A 21,293-nucleotide genomic window follows, 5' to 3' on the forward strand; every position below is an offset into this window, starting at 1 on the left:
ACTCATTTACAGCACAGAAGATGGCCATTCGGCTCATCGAGTCCATGCCAACTCTCCGCCGCTCCCTGGCTTGATCCCCATAGTCCTGCAAGTCTGTTTCTCTCAGGTGGCCATCCAACTTCCTCTCTCAGTCATTGATCGTCTCTGCTTCCACCATCCATCTGGGCAGTGAGTTCCAGGTCATTACGATCAGCTGTGTAAAAAAAAAAAGTGCTTCCTCATATTCCCCCTGCATCTTTCGCCCAAAACTTTAAATCCGTGTCCCCTGCTGTAGTATTTATTAATGGGAACAGTTTTTACTTGCCTAACTTATCTATGCTTGTCATAATCTTGTATACTTTATTAAATCTCCCCTCAATCTCCTTTGTTCTAAAGAGAACAACCCCATCTTTTCCAACCTAACCTTGTAAGTAAAATCCTCCATTCCTGGAATCATTTTGGTAAATCTCTGCACCCTCTCAAGGACCCTCGCATCCTTTCTGAAGTGTGGTGACCAGAATTAGGTGCAGTACTCCAGTTGGGGCCTAACCAGAGCTTTATAAAGGTTCAGCATAATCTCCCTGCATTTGTACTCATTGCCTCTATTTATGAAGCCCAATATTCCATATGCTTTAAGAACCACTTTCTTGATATGTCGTGCCACCTTCAAAGATCTATGCATATGCAACCCCAGGTCCCTCTGTTCCTGCACACTCTTTAGAACTATGCCATTAAGTACATATTGTCTCTCCCTATTCCTTCTACCAACATGCATCACCTCGCACTTGTCAATATTAAATTCCATCTGCCATCACTCTACCCATTCTGCTAGTCCATCTATGTCCTGTTGAAGGTTCACTTTGCCACACCTCCAATTTGGTATTGTCAGCAAATTGAAATTCTACTCTGTATTCCGAGATTAAAGTCATTTATATATAGCAAAAAAAAGCAGTTGTCCCAACACTGACCCTTGGGGAACACCACTGTCTACCATCCTCCAGTCTGAAAAGCAACCATTTACTACGACTCACTGTTTTCTGTGCTTAAACCAATTTTTTTTATCCAATTGGACACTGAATCTCCTATTCCATGAGCCTCAATTTTCTTAACCAGCCTTTTATGTGGTACCTTTATCAACTACTTTATTAAAATCCATATAAACAACATCCACTGCATTCCTTTCATCAACCTTCTCTTACTTCATCGAAAAATTCATTTAGATTAGTCAAGCATGATCTGCCCTCGACAAATCCACGCTGGCTATCCTTAATTAACTCTAACCTCTCCAAGTATCCATTGATATTTTCCCTGATTATTCTAAAACCTTGCCCACCACTAATAAACTAACTGGCCTGTAATTGCTGGGACTGTCCTTACACCCTTTCTTGAATAAGGGTGTCACATTTACCCCACTCGCCAATCCTCTGGCCCCTCCCCGGCATCCAGGTAAGATTGGAAGATTATGGCAAGCCCTTCCGCTATCTCTGCCCCAATTCCTTTAGCAACCTGGGACGCAAGCCATCTGGACCAGTTGACTTATCTACCCTAAGCAAAGCCAGCCTTTCTGGTACTACTTTCCCTCGCACCCCACTCTCGATTTTTATCCTATCCATTGCCTCTGCTGTCTCTGCTTTTACTGATCTATTTTGTCTGCCTCCATTTCCTTAGTGAACACTGATGCAAAGTATTTAAGTACTTGTTGCCCTGTACGTCTGAGCAAATATTACCATATTTGTCCCTTATAGGCCCCACTCCTCTCACTACTCGCTTGCTATTTACATGCCGATAAATGATTTTTGGGTTCCCTTTTATGTTGACTGCAATTCTATTTTCATATTCTCTTTTTGTCAGTCTTATTTCCCTCTTCACCTCACTTTTCAACTTATTGTATATGGCCTGGTTCTCACTTGATGAGTTCACCTGACATGCAGTGTGCACCTTTTTTTTTTTTGTTTCATCATCTCTATCTCCCTCATCAACCAAGGAGCCCTATTTTTGGTTCCCCTACCTTACACCTTTGTTGGAATGTTCCTAGCCTGTACCTGAAGCATCTCTTAAAGTTAGCCCATTGTTCCAATACAGCTCTTCCTGCCAGTCTTTGATTCCATTCTACCTTGGTTAGATTCCTTCTTATCGCATTGAAATTAGCCCTCTTCCAATCTAGACATTCTACCTTATTTTGTTCCTTGCTTTTCTGAATTACTAATCTAAACTTTATGATATGATGGTCACTATAACTCAAGTGTTTCCCCACAGACACTTGGCCCACCTCATTTCCCAGCACCAGATCCAGCAATGCCTCTTTTCTGGTTGGGCCGAGAACATACTGATCAAGGGAGTTCTCCTGAATACATTTTAGAAATTCCTCTCCCTTCTTAGCTTTTACTCTAAAATTAATCTAATCAATATTTACTTCACTAAAGTCCCCCAACTACTGAGTAGTTCTTGCAGATCTCTGTGATTTCCCTGCAGATTTTGAGATTCTACTCTGTATTCCAAGATCCAAGTCATTAAAGCAAATAAAAAGCAGTGGTCCCAGCACTGACCCTTGGAGAACACCACTGTCTACCATTCTCCAGTCTCAAAAGCAACCATTTACTACAACTCGCTGTTTTCTGAGCTTAAGCAAATTTTTTATTCAATTGAACACTGACCCTCCTATTCCATGAGCCTCAATTTTCTTAACCAACCTTTTATGTGGTACCTTATCAAATGCTTTATCTCCCTCTCACTATTTGGAGGCCTATAGAATACCCCTAGTAGTCTGATCATACCCTTTTTGCTCCTCAACTCTAACCAAATGGATTCTGTCCTTGCCCCTTCAAGGACATCCTCCCTCTCCAGCACTGCAATGTCTCCCCTAATAAGACTGCCACCCCACCTCCCTTTTTTTTTTTTTTGCTTCTTTATCTTTTCTGAACATTTTATATCCTTGTATATTAATAGTCCAGTCCTCACCATTTATAAGCCGTGTTTCCGTTATTGCCACGACATCAAATTCCCATACTACTTACTATTTGTGCTTGTAGCTCACCAACCTTATGCACCACACTTTGTGCATTAACACGCATGCATTGTAATCCTGTCTTAGCATTCCTGAACTACTCCCTTCTCTAGTACAGTCTAACACACTCATTCTGACCCCACCTAATACTTCGCTATTTCCTACTCTGTTATCTCTCTCCCAATTCTCTCTGCACCTTGGTGTTCCTCTCTTGTATTATCTCCTGGTTCCCACACCCCTGCCAAGTTAGTTTAAACCCTCCCCAATAGCACTAGCAAATCACCTGGCAAGGAAATTTGTCCCAACTCTGTTCAGGCGCAACCCAACCAGCCTGTACAGGCCCCATATTCTCCAGAACTGATCCCAGTGCCCCAGGAACCTAAAGCTTTTCCTCCTGCACCATCTTTCCAGCCGCACATTCTTCTGCACTGGTCACCTATTTCTATACTCACGTGGTAATGAGAGTAATCTGGAGATTAGTACATCTAAGGTCCTGCTTGCTAATTTCTTATCTAGCTCACTAAACACTTCCTGCAGGACCGCATCCCTCCTCTTACCTATGTCATTATTACTAGTGTGGACCACGACTGCTGGTTGTTCACCAACCCCCCCCCCCCCCCCCCCTTTCCAGGGTGCTCTGCGGCCATTCATTGACATCCTTGACCCTGGCACCAGGGAGGCAACACGCCATCCTGCATTCACGTCTGTGCCCACAGAAAAGCTTGTCTGTTCCCCTGACTATCTAATCTCCTTTCACTATTGTTCTTCCAGTCTTCCTTGTACCCCCACTGTACAGCTGATCCACCCATGGCGGTGTGGCCTTGTCTGTGGCTGCACTCTCCAGATGATCCATCACTTTCCAAAGTATTCAGAACTGAATACCTGTTGAAAAGTGAGATGCACTCGGGGGTCTCTTGCACTACTTGCCTGTTTCTTGTTGACTGGTGGTCACCCATTCCCTCTCTGCCTGCATACTCTTGAGCTGTGGGGTGACCACATCTATAAATGTGTTATCCACAAATCTCTCAACTTCATGGATGCACCGCAATGACACCAGCTGCTGCTCAAATTCTGAAACCCGGAGCTCAAGCTGCTGCAACTGATGACACTTCCTGCACATATGGTTATCCAGAACACACAAAGCTGGAATAAATAGCTAGTATTGGTAACGATCATGAAACAATTGGATTGTCGTAAAAACAAAACTGGTTCACTAATGTCCTTACCCTGTCTGACCTGTATATGACTCCAGATCTACAGCAATGTGAATCTTAACTGCCCTCTGAAATGGCCTAACAAGCCAGTCAGTTGTATTCAAGAAGGTGGCTTACCACCACCACCTCGATGGCAATTTAGGATGGGCAATAAATGCTGACCTTGACCGCATCCCGTGAATGAATATTTTTTTTTAAATTGTCACAACGCATTTTTGGCTGTAGTCAGCTAACAGATGTATTGTACAAATATGAATAACTGATGAGATTAGTATTTGTACTTTGGATTTCAAAGCCGTGATGCAGACTTGCAACTAAGATTATGTGAGGTACTTTAAATGTTTGATATGAATTTACATCTGACCAATTTGTTTTAATTTGACCAACATTCAGGAGTACATAGGCAAGTTAACAGTTCCTGTTACCAAAAGCCCAGTTCTGATGCACAATGTAGTTCTTAAGTTTTTCTATAGTGTACGCGCTAAATTCCTCCTTTAGGACGTTAATGGTCATTTCTGTGTGTGCAGGAAGTTTTCATAGGCAATCATGTATAAGAGAATATTGTCTAAATTGGATCTAATTTACAGTAACTCCACACTAAAATTATCTGATCTGAAGACGTTTTTCTGCCACTGCATTTCTGACATATTTTGAAAATATTCTGTTTTATTGTAAGAGTGGTAATCTACTTCATTATCAGTCGATCAGATAATGTGATTGATGTTAAATTTAACTTCCGAATTAATGGAATTCCAGATCAATTCGAATTTGTCTTCCCGGTGCAGCTACACTGAATATCTAGTAAACTACCTCACTTCACAGTACTGTAATATGTAGCAACATTTCTGGCTTTCCTGGTTAGTGTGCATTGTGATTCACGATCTCTGAGTACTGAGAAAATACTGAAAATTTTAAGTTAAATTTTCAACTAAATTATGCATAATTTACCACCCACCAACATGGGTGGTAAACTTATTCACAATCTGGTGTGGTGGTGTTGGGGAGCTAAATAGATGGTAGCATGTTTTGGGTGCTACATGATATGATAACTCCACACCCAGAATATTTTCCCCTGCACACTTCGCCTCATTCTAGTGGTAAACAAGATAACAGCAGCAACACAAGACTGCTGCAATACCATGTGCTCTACCAGTGCTCTATAGCTTTGTATATGCTTTGTCCTTACTGTTTTGCATTATAGCCTTGATCCATTTCCAGAGATAAAAGGTAATTTCTCAAATGTACCAAATAGTTGAACCCAGGTTAAAAATGCCACAAATTACCAGAATGTATCTTTGTAATTTCCTTGCAGAGTACTTAACAATTATTTGATGTAAACTGTGGCAAACATTATAGCCCTCATGAGACCATGTAGTGCAATCAGCCTATAGATTTTAATGTTCACCGAGTGGTAAACTTGCAGTAACAGATTGATCCTCCCCATTCTACATCTCGCCCTATAATCAGTGTTATGACCGAGGTGAGGGTAATGCAGCGTCAATTCAGTCCCAATACTCCACAGGTCGCAGCATATTATTAAAGATTTCCCACCTACCAGAAATTAGCCAAATTAAACACTTTAGTAACCCCCAGAATAAAACGGACCAAACCCCAAGTATCTTTAAATAACACATTAATTAATTAAACTAAATCTTAAACATTATTAAAATAAACCTATGTCTACAGACCTTATAACTTATTTAATCTAAGCCTTCCAATGCGTGCACATGCACGCATTCAAAACTAACAATGGATAACCGGTTTTTAAAAAAATAGTATTTCTAAGGAATAAAATAAGTAGCTGGGTTGTAAGTCCTGGTGAGTTACATTCCTGGTTGGTGAGCTGTCCCAGATTAGAACAATCAGATGCCACTCAAAGTTTTCAGGTGAGTTCGATGAAACAGTCTTTTAATAGACATTTGAAGCACTTCGGTTGCAGCAGGTATCACACAGTTCTTTTAACAAGGAGTGTAGCCACAGGTCTATTTGGATTCTAAAATTAGTAGTTTTTCAGTCGAAACTTTACTGAGAATTCCAGCAAACACAAACAAATGACAGAGTCCCTCTTGAAGGCATATGTTTTTTTTTCCCCCAGGTTTTTTTATTCTCTCCTTAGGCAATACAGAGCTGAAGATAAATGTAGATTTTCCTGTTAAGAGAAATAGATAGCTTCTTCCTTCAGAGCACGCTTTGCTGGACCCTAGTTCAAACCAGTTGAAGCCAGTTTTGATTCACAGTTAAAAGTTATAGTACAGCATGTGACCACCTCTCTCCTGCTGTGGCCTAGGAAACAGCTGCTGGTGTGCTGTGCTCAGTCTTAAAGGCACACTCTTTTCAAACAGAGAAGAAAAAACAGTTCTGTGACACCAAGAACCTCTTGTTGACTGTCTTTTTTTTAAAAAAAGCATCTATCAAGTTCTGCTATCGCCAGATGTTTCAATGTCCATGAAATCTATTTTAGTTTTGAAAAAAAGATTCCCAAGTTTTAACACAAATAAATGGAAGTTCTGTAACACAATTTCAAAATTTGCAGGTGTGAACTGAGGACGATACTGATAGACCTGAGTACATAGGCTGGTGGAACGGGCGGACACGCAGCAGATGAAATTTAATGCAGAGAAGTGTGAAGTGGTTCATTTTGGTAGAAAGAATGAGGAAAGGCAATATAAAACATACAATTCTAAATTTGGTGTTGGAGCAGATGGACCTGTGGGTGTACGTGCACAAATCGTTGAAGGTGGCAGGGCAGGTTGAGAAAGCAGTTAATAAGGCATACGTGATCCTCAGCTTTATAAGTAAGAGCATAGGATGCAAAAGCAAGGAAGTTATGGTGAACCTTTATAAAGTATTGGTTCAGCCGCAACTGGAGTATTGTGTGCAATTCTGGGCACCACGCTTTAAGAAGGATGTGAAGGCATTAGAGAGGGTGCAGAAATAATTTGAGTGGTTCCAGGGATGAGTTGTTTTTATGATAGAAAACCTGATAAAGGTTTTTTGTATAATAGGCAGTAATTACATTTTGATAGCAAATGTCAGTTTAAAAAAAAAAGACCTGTTTGTAGAAGTAACATACTGTATCTTGGGCTTTTCTAATGGATCAGCTGGTTATTATTGTGACCAGAAAGGTATTAAAGTTTTATCTGAGTTATGCTGATTGCCTGAGCTTGGTTAGGATTGCAACAGAAGCACTACAATTGTTTCAGTACCCCTAGTCTTGGGAGGGGGTGGGGCTGGGGGCAATTATCCAAGGCTTCATACCTGATCAGTATAAAGTTATAACTGCGAGAAAATCAATTCTGTGAACAACAGATGAGAAATGGATCAGCTCAGTAATGCTGTCTGTCCCTGTGGTAAAATAACCTGCATCAGAATCTCGTTACATGTATAATGAGTTCCTCAAAATCTTCACACCAATACTTAATATGGTTGTTAATTTTTTTTTGTAATTGTCAATTCTCTTTCTGGCTTAATTTTAAAGGGGTTAGTTTATGTTGATTCCTGTGAACATCTCAAATTTAAAAATGCTCTTTTCAGTTCAGTGTTGTAAAGCACCCCTCTTGGACTCTTGTTTTGTTTTGGAGCTGGGCCTGCTGTAGACTACATACCTGTTTTCCTAGTCATGCAAATAATGACTTTTAGTAACCAAAGCTTTGCTTTGAGTTTTCGGCTATCTTGGGCAATTTCCTCTTCTCTGGGGTTCAATTTTTAAATAATTGTAATAGAAACTGTTGGCTCACTTATCATAAATATTCTGTACTTAACACAAGGTTGGTTTTTGCTTTCTATCAAATTATGGGGTACTTTTATTATTTATGACAACACAAATTGATTTTATTTCAGTAAGTTAATCTTTGTTAAATGTTAATCAGTTGTTTGATAACCTTCCCTCATGCCTCATTGGATTAGTTTTTAAAAAGCTGCATGGTGAAATTTATTTGCAAGTGTGATTACTAACTCCAGCCTGACCTATGTACTTCAAATTTTGATGCAACAACTTTCACACCAGTTTTTTTTGGAAAGTGTGCCCATTATTTTGTTATACTGAGATATTTGCTCTTTTTCTAATTGTATGCTTATGCATTGAATCCACAGCCACTTCTGCATGGGACTTTTCTGATGGACGTTGTTCACATTTCTAGTTACTTTGGATTTTTTTGGGCTAATTTTCTTTGATTTTCTCCGTCTATTTTGAAAGCACTAACTATTGCCAGAGTATTATTTCTCAGGCACCCAGACATCTTGTACCTCCCCTAAGTGGCTCTTTTTTCCCCCCATATGTGAATCTAAACAATGAATGTGGATGGGTATTCAACTGTGGGGGACATCACAGTAAATATTGTCCACGCCAGAGGCTGAATTTTATTAATGTGCCACACATTACCGAGGCCTCGCTGCTGGTGGTAAAATGCACGGGACCGTGTTGGTGTCGGGGGGTTGTGGCGGCCGCTCCTGCAAGTATTTTATGTGCCCCCCCCCCCCCCCCAACCAGGACCCCCGACGTTGAGGGGCTGGTAAAATTCAACCCTAGATGTCAAAAAAATGCACATTCCATTAGGAATCACTAGATAAGGAATCAGAAGCCTGATTTGTGACAGAGCTCTTTCTCCCTTCACACCCCCAACAGTTCCAGCTCCGATGCGCTGAAGCAAATTTTAGTACCTGAAATGCTGCTTGGCTGAGATTCACTAACTAGTTTAGTATTGACCAGAAATTAAGCCTGGAATCTTTTATCTGAACGTCTGAGTGCTACTTTTACCCATTAAACCATTGGAGCTCACATTATTGAGGTTAATGCTGATGTATTGAACATTGATTCAGTTTTGGCAAGTAAAAATTTATTTCATTATCTAAAAAGTTTGATCGTCCATGACATTATGTCTATGCAAAACTTTTCAAAGATGTTTGGATTTGCACATTGATCCTTTGCAAGCCCAGATATAAGCATTGCTGATTGTATCTAGCCATGTATGATAAAATTACTATCAAATTTAGCACCTAAATGCTGTGGGTTGGGTGTTTGGGATAAGAGGGTATGTGGCAGATAGTATTGGATTGCAACCTGGGATTAAGTATGAGTACATTATTTATAAAGGAATTTTTCTTTAAAAAGAGAGGCCATAATTTTGTGTGGGAAAGAAGTGGAGCTAAGTGAAAAACAAGAATGAAAGACAGCAGTTAATGGGAGAATTAAAATAAGTGACCAGAAAACTCAGGTGATCAAGTAAATGAATTTTTAAAAATTCGTTTCATGATGTGGGCATCGCTGGCCAGGTCAGCATTTATTGCCCATCCCTAACTTCCCATGAGAAGGTGATGGTGAGCTGCCTTCTTGAACCACTGCAGTCCATGTGTGGTAGGTGCTATTAGGAGGGGAGTTCCTGGATTTTGACCCAGCGACAGTGAAGGAACGGCGATCTTGTTCCAAGTCAGGATGGTGTGTGGCTTGGAAGAGAGCTTACAGGGTGGTGGTGTTCCCATGCATTTGCTGCCCTTGTTCTTCTAGGTGGTAGAGGTCGTGGGTTTGGAAGGTGCTATCGAAGAGGCCTTGGTGAGTTGCTGCAGTGCATCTTGTAGATGGTGCACACTGCTGCCGCTGTGCATCGGTTGGTGGAGGGAGTGAATGTTTGGATGGGGTGCCAATCAAGTGGGTTGCCTTGTTCTGGATGGTGTTGCACTTCTTGAGTGTTGTTGTCTGGGCTAATAGAGATGAATTGAAGGATATGAAAGAAGTTTAAAAAATGTCTAGAAACTGTGAAGTAGTAATTTAAAATGTCAAGAAAAAGATTGAACTACTTTTATATTTTTGACCTGTTTAAAACGTCTGCAGAATTGAAGTCGAAGGCATTCAAAACTGTCAGCACAATGGGTGTTGCACCTTGTAATTGCAAAACAGTGTGTCTTTTTTCTATTTAATTCTATTTTGCATCATTAGCCTTTTTAAAAAGGCTCTATACCAACCTGATTTGTATTGCTGATGTTTTTCTCTAATTCCAGGAGACTATGATTGTGGAGATCATGTCCGTTATAAAAACAGAAGTCTGTCTGTCCAAGATGCTGCTGAATATGTAACTGTAAGTTATTTCAGGCCTATCTTTTGTTTTATTACATAAATTGATTAAGCCAGTTCTGTGCTGCAGAATGCTTTGCTCTTCTACAGTTATGTAACTGCTGAGAGACTAGAAAAGCTGTAACCTTTAAAATGGAAGAAAAAAATTACTGTAATTGTTTTTGCCAAATGTTGGAAGTAGCATCTATATTACATGACCATCACATCCACTTGCGAACTAATCATAATTCGTGCCCACAGCAGATCTATTTAGAGTTCACTTCTTTAAAAAAAAAAGTTTTGATCGGGAACTCTCGTGTGAACAATAGTCATGAAGGTTTCCTCGAAAAATTGCATGCAGGCTTTATAACTAAGTTGAAATTAAAATGACTACTCATGAAATTATTGATCAGAATAAATGCACAGATATGAAAATTATAAGCAATTGGATTCGTGTCCTGATCTAATTAGAATGGAAATGACTATTGGAAAGTAGCTGCAACCATGATATATTCTGTTGGTATTTAAGATAATATTTTTATGAAGTGGGCAAGTGAGACCAAGGCAGAGTAGAAGAACTAAGCAGCTAGTGCAGGAGTCCCCTGGGTCCATCTCCCTATCTAACACATTTTCCACTTTGGATGCTGTTGGGGGAGATAGCTTCTCGGGGGAATGCAGCAAGAGCTGGGAAAAGGAGTGGGAGAGCTATAGTGATAGGGGATTCTATCGTAAGGGGTACAGATAGGTGTGTCTGTGGCTGCAAATGTGACTCCAGGATGGTATATTGCCTCCCTGGTGCTAGGGTCAAGGATGTCATAGAGCGGTTGCAGGACATTCTGAAGGGGAAGGGTGAACAGTCAGAGGTAGTGGTACACATTGGTACCAACGACCTAGGTAGAAAGAGGGATGAGGTCCTCCAACAAGAATTTAGGGAGTTAGCAGATTAAAAAGCAGGACCTCAAAGGTTGTAATCTCTGGATTACTCCTGGTGCCATGTGCTTGTGAGTATAGGAATAGGAGGGTAGAGCTGATGAATGCATGGCTGAGGAGATGATGCAGGAGGGGAGGGTTTTAGTTTTCTGGATCACTGGGTCTGTTTCTGGCAAAGGTGGGACCTGTACAAGTTGGACGGGTTGCACCTGAACCGGAACGGGACCAACATCCTTGATGGGAGGTTTTCTAGTGCTGTTGGTGGGGGGGGTGGGGGTGGGGTTAACTAATTTGGTAGGGGGATGGGATACAGAGTGGAGGTACAGTAGGGGGTGGTGCACAGTCAAATATAGAAGAGAAACTGAGTCAGTTTGGAAGGCAGAGCAAATATAGACCTGTTAAGGCACAAGTGAAAAATGCAAGGTTGGATTGCATCTATTTTAATGCAAGGAGTCTTGCTAGTAAGGCAGATGCATTGAGGTCGTTGATTAGCACATGGGAATATGTTATTGCTATCACAGAGACATGTTGAGGGAGGGGCAGGACTGGCAGCTCAATATTCCAGGGTATAGAATCTTCAGGGGTGACAGGGGAGGGGGTAAAAGAGGAGGTGGCATTGCACTGTTGATTTAAGGAGTCAATTACTGCAGGAAGGAGGGATGGTATCCCTCCAATCGCTGTCCTCCAATGAGGCCATATGGGTAGAAGTTAAAAACAAAAAGGGGGCAATCACTTGGCTGGGAGTGTACTACGGGCCTCCAAACAATCACGGAGAGATAGAGGAGCAGAATATGTAGGCAAATTTCAGAGGTGTAAAAATAATAGGGCATTTCAACTTCCCCAATATCAACTGGGATAGTCTTAGTGCAAAAGGCTTAAAGGGGGCGGAATTCTTAAAATGCATACAGGAGAGCTTTTTGAGCCAGTATGTAGAAAGTCCTGCAAGAGAAGGGGCAGTACTGGACCTAATCCTAGGGAATGAAGCTGGACAAGTGGGAGAAGTGTTAGTGGGGGGGGCATTTCAGGGATAGTGACCATAACTCTGTAAGACTTAAGGTAGTTATGGAAAAGGACGAAGATGGACTGGAAATGAAGGTACTGAATTGGGGGAAGGTTGATTTCAATATGATGAAACAGGATCTGGCCAAAGTGGACTGGGACCAGCTACTAGTAGGAAATTCTACATCAGACCACTGGGAGTCATTCAAAGGGGAAATAGTAAGAGTTCAAAGCCAACATGTACCCGTTAAAGTGAAGGGTAGGATCAACAAGTCCAGGGAACCCTGGATGTCAAGGAATATAGGGGATTGGATAAGGGGGGGAAAAAAGGAGGCTAATGGCAGATTCAGAGCGCTGAAAACAGTGGAGGCACTAAAGGAGTATAGGAAGTGTAGGGGGGTACTTAAAAAAAAAAAATAAATAAAGTAATTAAGAGAGCGAAGAGGGGACATGAAAAAACACTGGTGGGCAAGATAAAGGAAAATCCTAAGGCATTTATAAGTATATTAAGGGCAAGAGGATAACCAGGGAAAGAGTAGGGCCCATTAGGGACCAAAGTGGCAATCAGTGTGTGGAGTCGGAGGACAAAGGTGAGGTTTTAAATGATTACTTTTCATCTGTGTTCTCTATGGAGAAAGACGATGTAGGTATAGAGATAAGGGAGGGGGATTGTGATATACTTCAGCATATTAGCATTGAAAGGGAGGAAGTATTAGCTGTTTTAGCGGGCTTAAAGGTGGATAAATCCCAGGCCCAGATGAGATGTATCCCAGGCTGCTATGTGAGGCAAGGGAGGAGAAATCAGGGGCTCTGACACAAATTTTCAAATCCTCTCTGGCCACAGGAGAGGTACCAGAGGATTGGAGGACAGCGAATGTGGTACCATTATTCAAGAAGGGTAGCAGGGATAAACCAGGTAATTACAGGCCGGTGAGTCTAACATCAGTGGTTGGGAAACTATTGGAAAAGATTGAGGGGCAGGGTTAATCTCCACTTGGAGAGGTGGGGATTAATCAGGGATAGTCAGCATGGTTTTGTCAGGGGGAGATCATGTCTAACTTGATTGAATTTTTCGAGGCGGTGTCTGGATGTGTTGATGAGTGTAAACCAGTTGATGTAGTCTACATGGACTTCGGTAAGGCTTTTGATAAGGTCCCACATGGGAGATTAGTTCAGAAGGTAAGAGCCCATGGGATCCAGGGCAATTTGGTAAATTGGATCCAAAATTGGCTTAGTGGCAGGAGGCAGAGGGTAATGGTCGAGGGTTGTTTCTGTGAGTGGAAGCCTGTGACCAGTGGTGTACCACAGGGATCGGTGCTGGGACCCTTGCTGTTTGTAGTGTACATTAATGATTTAGACGTGAATATAGGCGGTATGATCAGTAAGTTCGCAGATGATACAAAAATTGGTGGTGTCGTAAATAGTGAGGAGGAAAGCCTTAGATTTCAGGACGATATAGATGGGCTGGTAAGATGGTTAGAGCAGTGGCAAATGGAATTTAATCCTGACAAGTGTGAGGTGATGCATTTTGGGAGGACTAACAAGGCAAGGGAATATACAATGGATGGTAGGACCTTAGGAAGTACAGAGGGTCAGAGGGACCTTGGTTTACTTGTCCATAGATCACTGAAGGCAGCAGCACAGATAGATAAGGTGGTTAAGAAGGCATATGGGATACTTGCCTTTATTAGCTGAGGCATAAAATATAAGTGCAGGAAGGTTATGATGGAGCTGTATAAAACGCTAGTTAGGCCACAGCTGGAGTACTGTGTACAGTTCTGGTCACCACACTATAGGAAGGATGTGATTGCACTGGAGAGGGTGCAGAGGGGATTCACCAGGATGTTGCCCGGGCTGGGGCATTTCAGCTATGAAGAGAGACTGAAAAGGCTAGGGTTGTTTTCCTCAGAGCAGAGAAGGCTGAGGAACATGATTGAGGTATACAAAATTATGAGGGGCATTGATAGGTTAGCTAGGAAGAAATGTTTTCCCTTAGTGGAGGGGTCAATAACTAGGGGGCATAGATTTAAGGTAAGGGGGAGGGGATTTGAGGAAAAATGTTTTTACCCAGAGTGTTTGGAATCTGAAACGCACTGCCTGAAGAGGTGGTAGAGGCAGGAATGCTCACAACATTTAAGAAGTATTTAGATGAGCACTTGAAATACTGCAGCATACAAGGCTATGGGCCAAGTGCTGGAAAATGGGATTAGAATAGTTAGGTGCTTGATGGCCTTCACAGACACGATGGGCCAAAAGGCCTGTTTTTGTGCTCTATAACTCTGACTCTAAAATATTGTGCATTAGAACCTTTTGATTGCCCATGTAAATCTAATCATTTTAGATAAGTAACCTGCATATAATCGATTAGGTTTTGGTTGTTCAGAATTGACTTTAATCTACTGTCAGCCTCTAATTTATTTTAAAATGGAGAAGCAGTCAAGAGCATACACTGAGTTTGGATTTTATGTGATTAAAGGCAATTTTCATTGCTTTAAGATATGTTTCATTGTTGCTCACAAAAAGATGGGCATTTTGATTTTTATTACAGTACTGTTTAACATTCATACAAATTCTTCCTGTCCTCCTCCTGATAGAATAAAATATCCAATTTTTAAAAAAAAGTTTTTTTTGTCTTGAGGTAGGGCTTTTTGATAAATGGGGGAGAAAACAAAATCAATGTTAATCAAGATTGGAGCTGTTGTGAGAATTTGAATTTTGTCCACTCTTTACAACCACTTTCGTCAATCATTTGACCTTTACTCTTTCTTTAACAACACTGAATTGTTATTCATTTGTGACAGTTTGTTTGCAATTTTGTGACCCACGTTCTTTAAACAAAGCTTGTAATCTGTGTATCGCTCATTATTCTACATTCAGTACAGTGCTGTGAACTCTCAAAGACAAATTTTTTGTGTACTCATGGTTTATGATCTAATTGATGTGATTCCTCCTGTAATTTGCTTGTATAATAGTAGAAACCTGATATTGGTGCAGTAGTGCCACTTGGTTGTTTGCAGTGATTTTTGGCTACCTTGGAAAAGCTGCATAGTATATTGAATATTGCACAATGAAGTCACTCGTTATTGGGTATGATTGAGCAAAGTGGTGGTGGATTTTTGGTCTCCCATGTTCAGTAGATTTTTTTTTTTAGGGGGATGGGGGTGGTGAGAGAAATCAGGTTCTCTCTTTAGTTCTGTACCTAACTGGTTAATAAGCATATATTACTGATTTAAACACTACAAATGTGGTCGATGGCCTGCTAAGGTTGAGCTCTGAATTCTAAAGGTATATGTCTTATATAATTTAAGATGTTTTTTTATTGATTTATGCAGGTCCTTGATCCCAATCATGAAGAGAAATTTAATGGTTCACTACAGTGGATTTTACAGAGTACAGATGACTTTGGTATAAAGTGAGTGAGTTTGTGCATTTTCCTGGTGGATCGTGAGCCCAAAACCCATTTGCAGTTGCAAAACGAATCTTTGGAGAAACAGGACTATAATAATTGGGTCTTGTGTTTAATGCACAGGTTGCTTGGCAGTGACTCTAATGTAGAGGTAAATGATGTGAGTAAAGTACAGTACCTGGAATCTACCCATCCACAGATGTCATTCATCTGCCGCTTTCGCCGTGCATTTTTAACTGTCCTGCACAGAATGTTTATATTCCTTGTGGGTGAGTCTCACAAATGCAATCATTTTCCAATGCTGTTAAGTATCTTGTACATAGTGCTAAAAATCCGTCCTATTTTTCTGGTGTCTGCTTTATCTGTTTAATGTGAAGGAGTATATTGGATAAACTGTTGTACTTAAAGGCAGAAATATACAACAATAATTTTGTGGGATACCCAGATTGTATGACAGACATCATTTTGTAATGAATAGTAGCAACATTTACAGAATAATAGAAATTAATTGCACGTTACCTGCCTGACCATCTTTACTGTATTTAAATTGCGTATTTTCATTTCAAAAGTGGGCCTCACCATGAACTTTTTTGAGCAGACTAATTGGGGAAATCATTAATAAATTTGACCTGGAAAATATGTTAATGAATTTACACCATTGTCTTTACATCCACTTTTTCGCCTCCCTTGTTGGGGTTATGGTTCCAATGATCCCAGCATTCCTCTAATACCTCACAAAATGAGCCCCTCTCTCTGTCAGTGACCATATTTGTTTTGGCCCAACCCACACTTAATTTGCCAAGAGGAATTGTTGGACAGTGATCATGTTTCCTTGCTCTGACCCAGAACCTACTGAGAATAATTCTTGGACTCTCACTAACTCCCTCAGCTAATTTAGCCTGGTGTAGGAATCAAATGTCTCCTTGCACCATCCTGGTGATCTACTTTCCTCCTCATCTATTTTATATCTTCACTTTACTACCCTCAATCTTTTTGTACGTGCTAATGTTTTTCAGCAAGAGAGTTGGAAATACTATTGGGAGGTAATACTTTTCTGGCTTCCTTGAATTCTGAAACAATTCCATTCCCACTACTGAGAATAGAGCACATGAAGCTGGGATTGCAATCCTTGCTTCCCTCCCACCCCATTCCTATCCAGTAGTGTACACTGACTCATTATAAGAACAGAAAGGAGAAATGCCCATCAGGTGACTAAGGATGTTGGAGGGTGGGGGTGGTGCCGCAGCCAGTGGGCAGTATGCAAGCAAGGGATTTCATTGTTTATTGATGCTTGGGTGATGAGGAAGCTGGAGGAAGTCGAACTTGAACATGCTTTCATATAGAATCATACAGTAGTACAGCACAGAAGGAGGCCATTCAGTCCATTGAATGTGTGGCAAGTTTTTCAAAGAGCAAGCTAGTTAGACCACTCCCCTGCTCCTTCCCTTGTCTCCAATATTTTTCCTCCAAGTAATTTGCAATTCCCTTTTGAAGGCGACTATCAAAGCTGTATCTGCCACCCTTTCAGGCAGTGCATGCCAAATCCTAACGACTTGTTGCGTTAAAAATAGTTTTTCTTCATGTCGCCTCCGGTTCCTTGCCAATCACTTTGTATCTGTGACTGTTGGTTATCGTCCTTTCAGCCATTGGGAACAGTTTTCTATTTATCTAAAACCTTCATGATTTTAAACACCTCTATCAAATCTCTTAGCCTTCTCTGTTCTCGGGAGAACAGTCCCAGCTTCTCTCAGCCCTGGGACCATTCTGGGTAAATCTCTTCTGTACCCTCTCCAAAGCTGCCTTGTCCATGAGGAAGAACAGCGCAAAGTTACTAACATATAGCTACTATTTACAGGCATGATGCTAAAGTAATGCAAACCTGACCCCATGGCCATAAGGGAAATACTTGACACCTCCTTATTTTCTCCCCTTCATCCCTCTCAGCCCCCTGCTCAAATTACTTCTGGGTGCCCTAAGTATTTGGACAGCCCTGTTTAAAGGGGAGGAATGCTGTACTGAACCGTCACGTTGTAAATGTTCCAACAAGATAGGTTCACACACTTGCTGATCTGTTAAATGTTTTGCCTGTTAGAACCTTTCTCAGTGTAGCTGATCATGAATAATGTAAAAAGAGGGTACTGACTAACCAGTAGAGCAGAATTGTTCTTGTATTCTTAGACATTATTGAGTAATAGCTGGGGAGCAGATATTTTTCTATAGGAGTTCTCTTCCTTTACCACTCTAGTGATGTGAATGGTATGTGGTGAACTGTGAGCATTATTCAACTCATATTGAATTTGAACTTCAGGTTTTTTTTTGGATGGTTGATGAGTGGGCTGAGCTAGAGCTCTACATTAAATTCTTCTCTGGCTATGAATAAAAGCAAAATAATAATCGAGCAAGAGTGTAGGCCAACAAAGTGTTCTTGATTTAAAAACAGAAAATGCTGCAAATGCACAGGAGGTCCATTAACATCTGCAAATAAAAGACAGGTTAATGTTTTGTGCCTCCTCTGTGGCAGATAATGCAGTGCCTGCCAATTATAGCAGGAATATAACCTTCTGCCCTTGATGTTCAATGACCTTAGCATTGCTGAATCCCCCACTGTCAACATTCTGAGGGTTACCATTGACCAGACACTTAACTGCCCCAACCATACAAATACTGTGGCTACAAGAGCAGGTCAGAGGCTGGGAATTCTATAGCAATTAACTGTCCTCCTGGCTCCCCAAAGGCTGTCCAACATCTACAAGGCACAAGTCAGGAGAGTGTTGGAAAACTCTCCACTTGCCTGGATAGGTGCAGCTCCAACAACACTTACGAAGCTCGATGCCATCCAGGACAAAGCAGCACATTTGACCAGCACCCCATCTGCCACCTTTAAACATGCACTTGCTCCACCACAAGTGCACAGTGGCAGCAGTGTGTTCCATATGCAAGATGCACTGCAGCAACTCGCCAAGGCTCCTTCTACAGCACCTTCCAAACCCATGTCATCTAGCACCTAGAAGAACAAGGGTGCAGGCGCATGGGAGCACCACCATCTGCAAGTTTCTCACCACCCTGACTTGGAACAATATTACTGCTCCTTCACTGTCTATCAAAATCCTGGAACTCCCTCCTTGACAGCACTGTGGGTATACTGACACTGCGTGGAATGCAGCAGTTCAAGAAGGCAGCTCACCACCACCTTAAAGCCAGTTGTGGATGGGCGACAAATGCTGGCCTTGCCCGTGGCTTTTGCATCCCGTGAATGAACAAATAAATTAATTAATGCAATTTGCCCCCCCCCCCATCATAAGAGATGACCAGTATAATGAAGTCTCTTTCTTCAACTATATTTCTCTCTCTTCATTTTCATTGCAGTCTAACAGGTTGGTTGTGTCTCATTGTTGTTGCAGCAAGGATGGCTTTGTTGTTTGGCAAACCGGACTCCACCTTGTGGAGACTGAAGGGCAACTCTGACACCACCACCTGCCAATGCTTCCTCGAAGCTGTGAGGCCAGGCAGCAAACCAGAAGTTTCCGCACAGGTTGAGCACAAGTCTGCCCCTTTAGGTTACCCAGGATTCTCCTCCACTGTAGTTGACAGGGCCCTTGACCATATCTTCATCCTATTTCCCACACTTCTGCTCCCTCCCTTTCCCTCCCACAACCACAATAGGGTTCCCCTTATCCTCACCTTCCTCTCAACTAACCTCCACATTTAATGAATCATCCACGACCTTTTCCACCGCCTGCAGCATGATTCCACCGCCAGAGACTTCCCCTCCCCTTTCAGCATTCTGAAGGGACCGTTCCCTCCATGACACCCTGGTCCACTCTTCAATCACCCTGGCATCTGTTCCCTTTCCATGGCACCTTTCCCTGCAAGCGCAGAAAATGCCCTCCCCCTTCCAGGGTCCCAAACACTGCTTTCAGGTGAAACTGCAATTTACTTGTCCCTTCAATTTAATCTACTGCAGTCAATGCTCATGAGGTGGTCTGTTCTGCATGAGGGTTAACCAAAAGTTGAAGTCTGCCGTTCAGTCTGCAGGTATGGTACTGAGCTTCCAGTCATTTGCCAGTATAATTTCCTGTTCCACTCTGAGCTTTCTCTCCTTGGCCTGCTACGCTCTTCTAATGAAACTCAATAGAAGCTCATCGAGCAGCAACTCATCTTTCAATTAGGTTCTTTTACAACCTTCTGGACTCCACATTGAGTTCAGCAATTTGACATGATTTTCACTGACAGCTGGTGCTGGACTCATTTTTATTCTTTACTTGTCTCATTACCACACTCTTTTTGCACCATCATGCCTTTTGCCATTTAATCACTCCTGCCTTCCACCCCATCATAGATCTTCCCTTTTGTTCTTTTTGTGGTAGATTGCTTACAGAATGAACCTTGTACTATCAATCCCCAGCTGCACGAGTATAAATGTTTCCATTTCCCACGGCAGCAAATAGGTTTTCAGTTAAATTGCAGTTTTAACCAAATGCTCACTAAGAACAGAATTGAGACTGACCAAACTAACTTCACAAGGGATTGTTACAGGATTTGAAAGGGCTGTAATGCCTCTGAGTCTCCAGATATTTAGGAGCTTTTGCTTTGTGTTTTTCAAGCGAGGAGTGTTGTACCATTCTGCAGAAACTACTTGTGCTTTTTCTGTCAGATGTCACGTAAAAATGGAGCTTAAAATTCTAGCGACAGTTCATAAAACCTATGAAAACCTGTGTCTTTACCAATACCACAATAAGTCAGGCAACTTATTCTAAGTAGAACTTAGATATAGCCATGCATTTGGTGTTTGCTGCAATCTTGTAACTTAAATGCTTAAGATGTTTACTTATTTATAGTTGTCTGAGGTTTCAAGTGTTTGTGCATATGGTAATTCACAGTGTAATATAACTTTTTAAATGGTAAATTACTGAATTCAAATAAATTTATTTGTAATACTGGATGTATATTTTTTTTAAATTCAGAATAGGATGTTCAATTTTATTGGTTTGATTTTAATTTGTATTTATTTGTAGGTGTGGGAATTGTGTGGGGTGTGCTTCATTATATGAAGTATCGTTGGCGGAAGGAAGAGGCAGAAACCAGACACATGTATGACATGGTGGAAAGAATCATAGGTACCTAGCACTTGATTTGCAAATAGGTTGTGCTTAAAGGCTAGTGAAATTCACTAATAAAACAAATTGATGCCAAGGCATTATTTTCAATTTCTTGCTATCAAATGTCAATTTTAGATTATTTATACTGATAGTGCTTCTAAGTAAATGGCAGCTGACGCTGGTTTTTTTTTTTTGGTTAGATGTGCTGAGAAGCCATAATGAAGCCTGCCAGGAAAATAAGGACTTGCAGCCCTATTTGCCTATTCCCCATGTACGTGATTCTCTCATACTGCCCCAGAATAGGTAAGACAAGTTAATAGTGTTGAACGTTCAGCTAATAACAGTTGAAAATACGTTTTCACTGCATTTTCTGCATTCTAACTTTTATTTGGAATTTTACAGGAAAAAAATGAAAAAGGTGTGGGAGAGAGCTGTGGTTTTTGTTGAAACTAATGAGTCCCGTATTCGGAAAGAAATCCAAAGAATAGGAGGAGGAGATTTCTTAGTTTGGAGGTGGATTCAACCATCTTCAGCTTGTGATAAAATAACAGTTGTGCCGTCCAAAGTCTGGCAAGGAAAAGGTATGAATTTGGCATCCAGTGTATATTTTTTATAT

At 41.2% G+C, this 21,293-nt stretch overlaps 1 protein-coding gene across 1 annotated transcript in view; it reads left to right on the forward strand.

The window, feature by feature from the left end:
- lemd3 (LEM domain containing 3) overlaps positions 1-21,293 on the forward strand; it is a 75,722-nt gene that overhangs the window by 34,274 nt on the left and 20,155 nt on the right. Inside the window, exons 4-9 of the mRNA XM_068050474.1 lie at positions 10,192-10,268; positions 15,505-15,584; positions 15,702-15,847; positions 20,594-20,695; positions 20,878-20,980; positions 21,080-21,258. Of these exons, the coding sequence (XP_067906575.1) occupies positions 10,192-10,268; positions 15,505-15,584; positions 15,702-15,847; positions 20,594-20,695; positions 20,878-20,980; positions 21,080-21,258 (687 nt within the window). The remainder of the gene's footprint in view (positions 1-10,191; positions 10,269-15,504; positions 15,585-15,701; positions 15,848-20,593; positions 20,696-20,877; positions 20,981-21,079; positions 21,259-21,293) is intronic.

The sequence above is a fragment of the Heterodontus francisci genome, chromosome 18 (genome assembly GCF_036365525.1).
Source record: "Heterodontus francisci isolate sHetFra1 chromosome 18, sHetFra1.hap1, whole genome shotgun sequence".
Classification (NCBI taxonomy): domain Eukaryota; kingdom Metazoa; phylum Chordata; class Chondrichthyes; order Heterodontiformes; family Heterodontidae; genus Heterodontus; species Heterodontus francisci.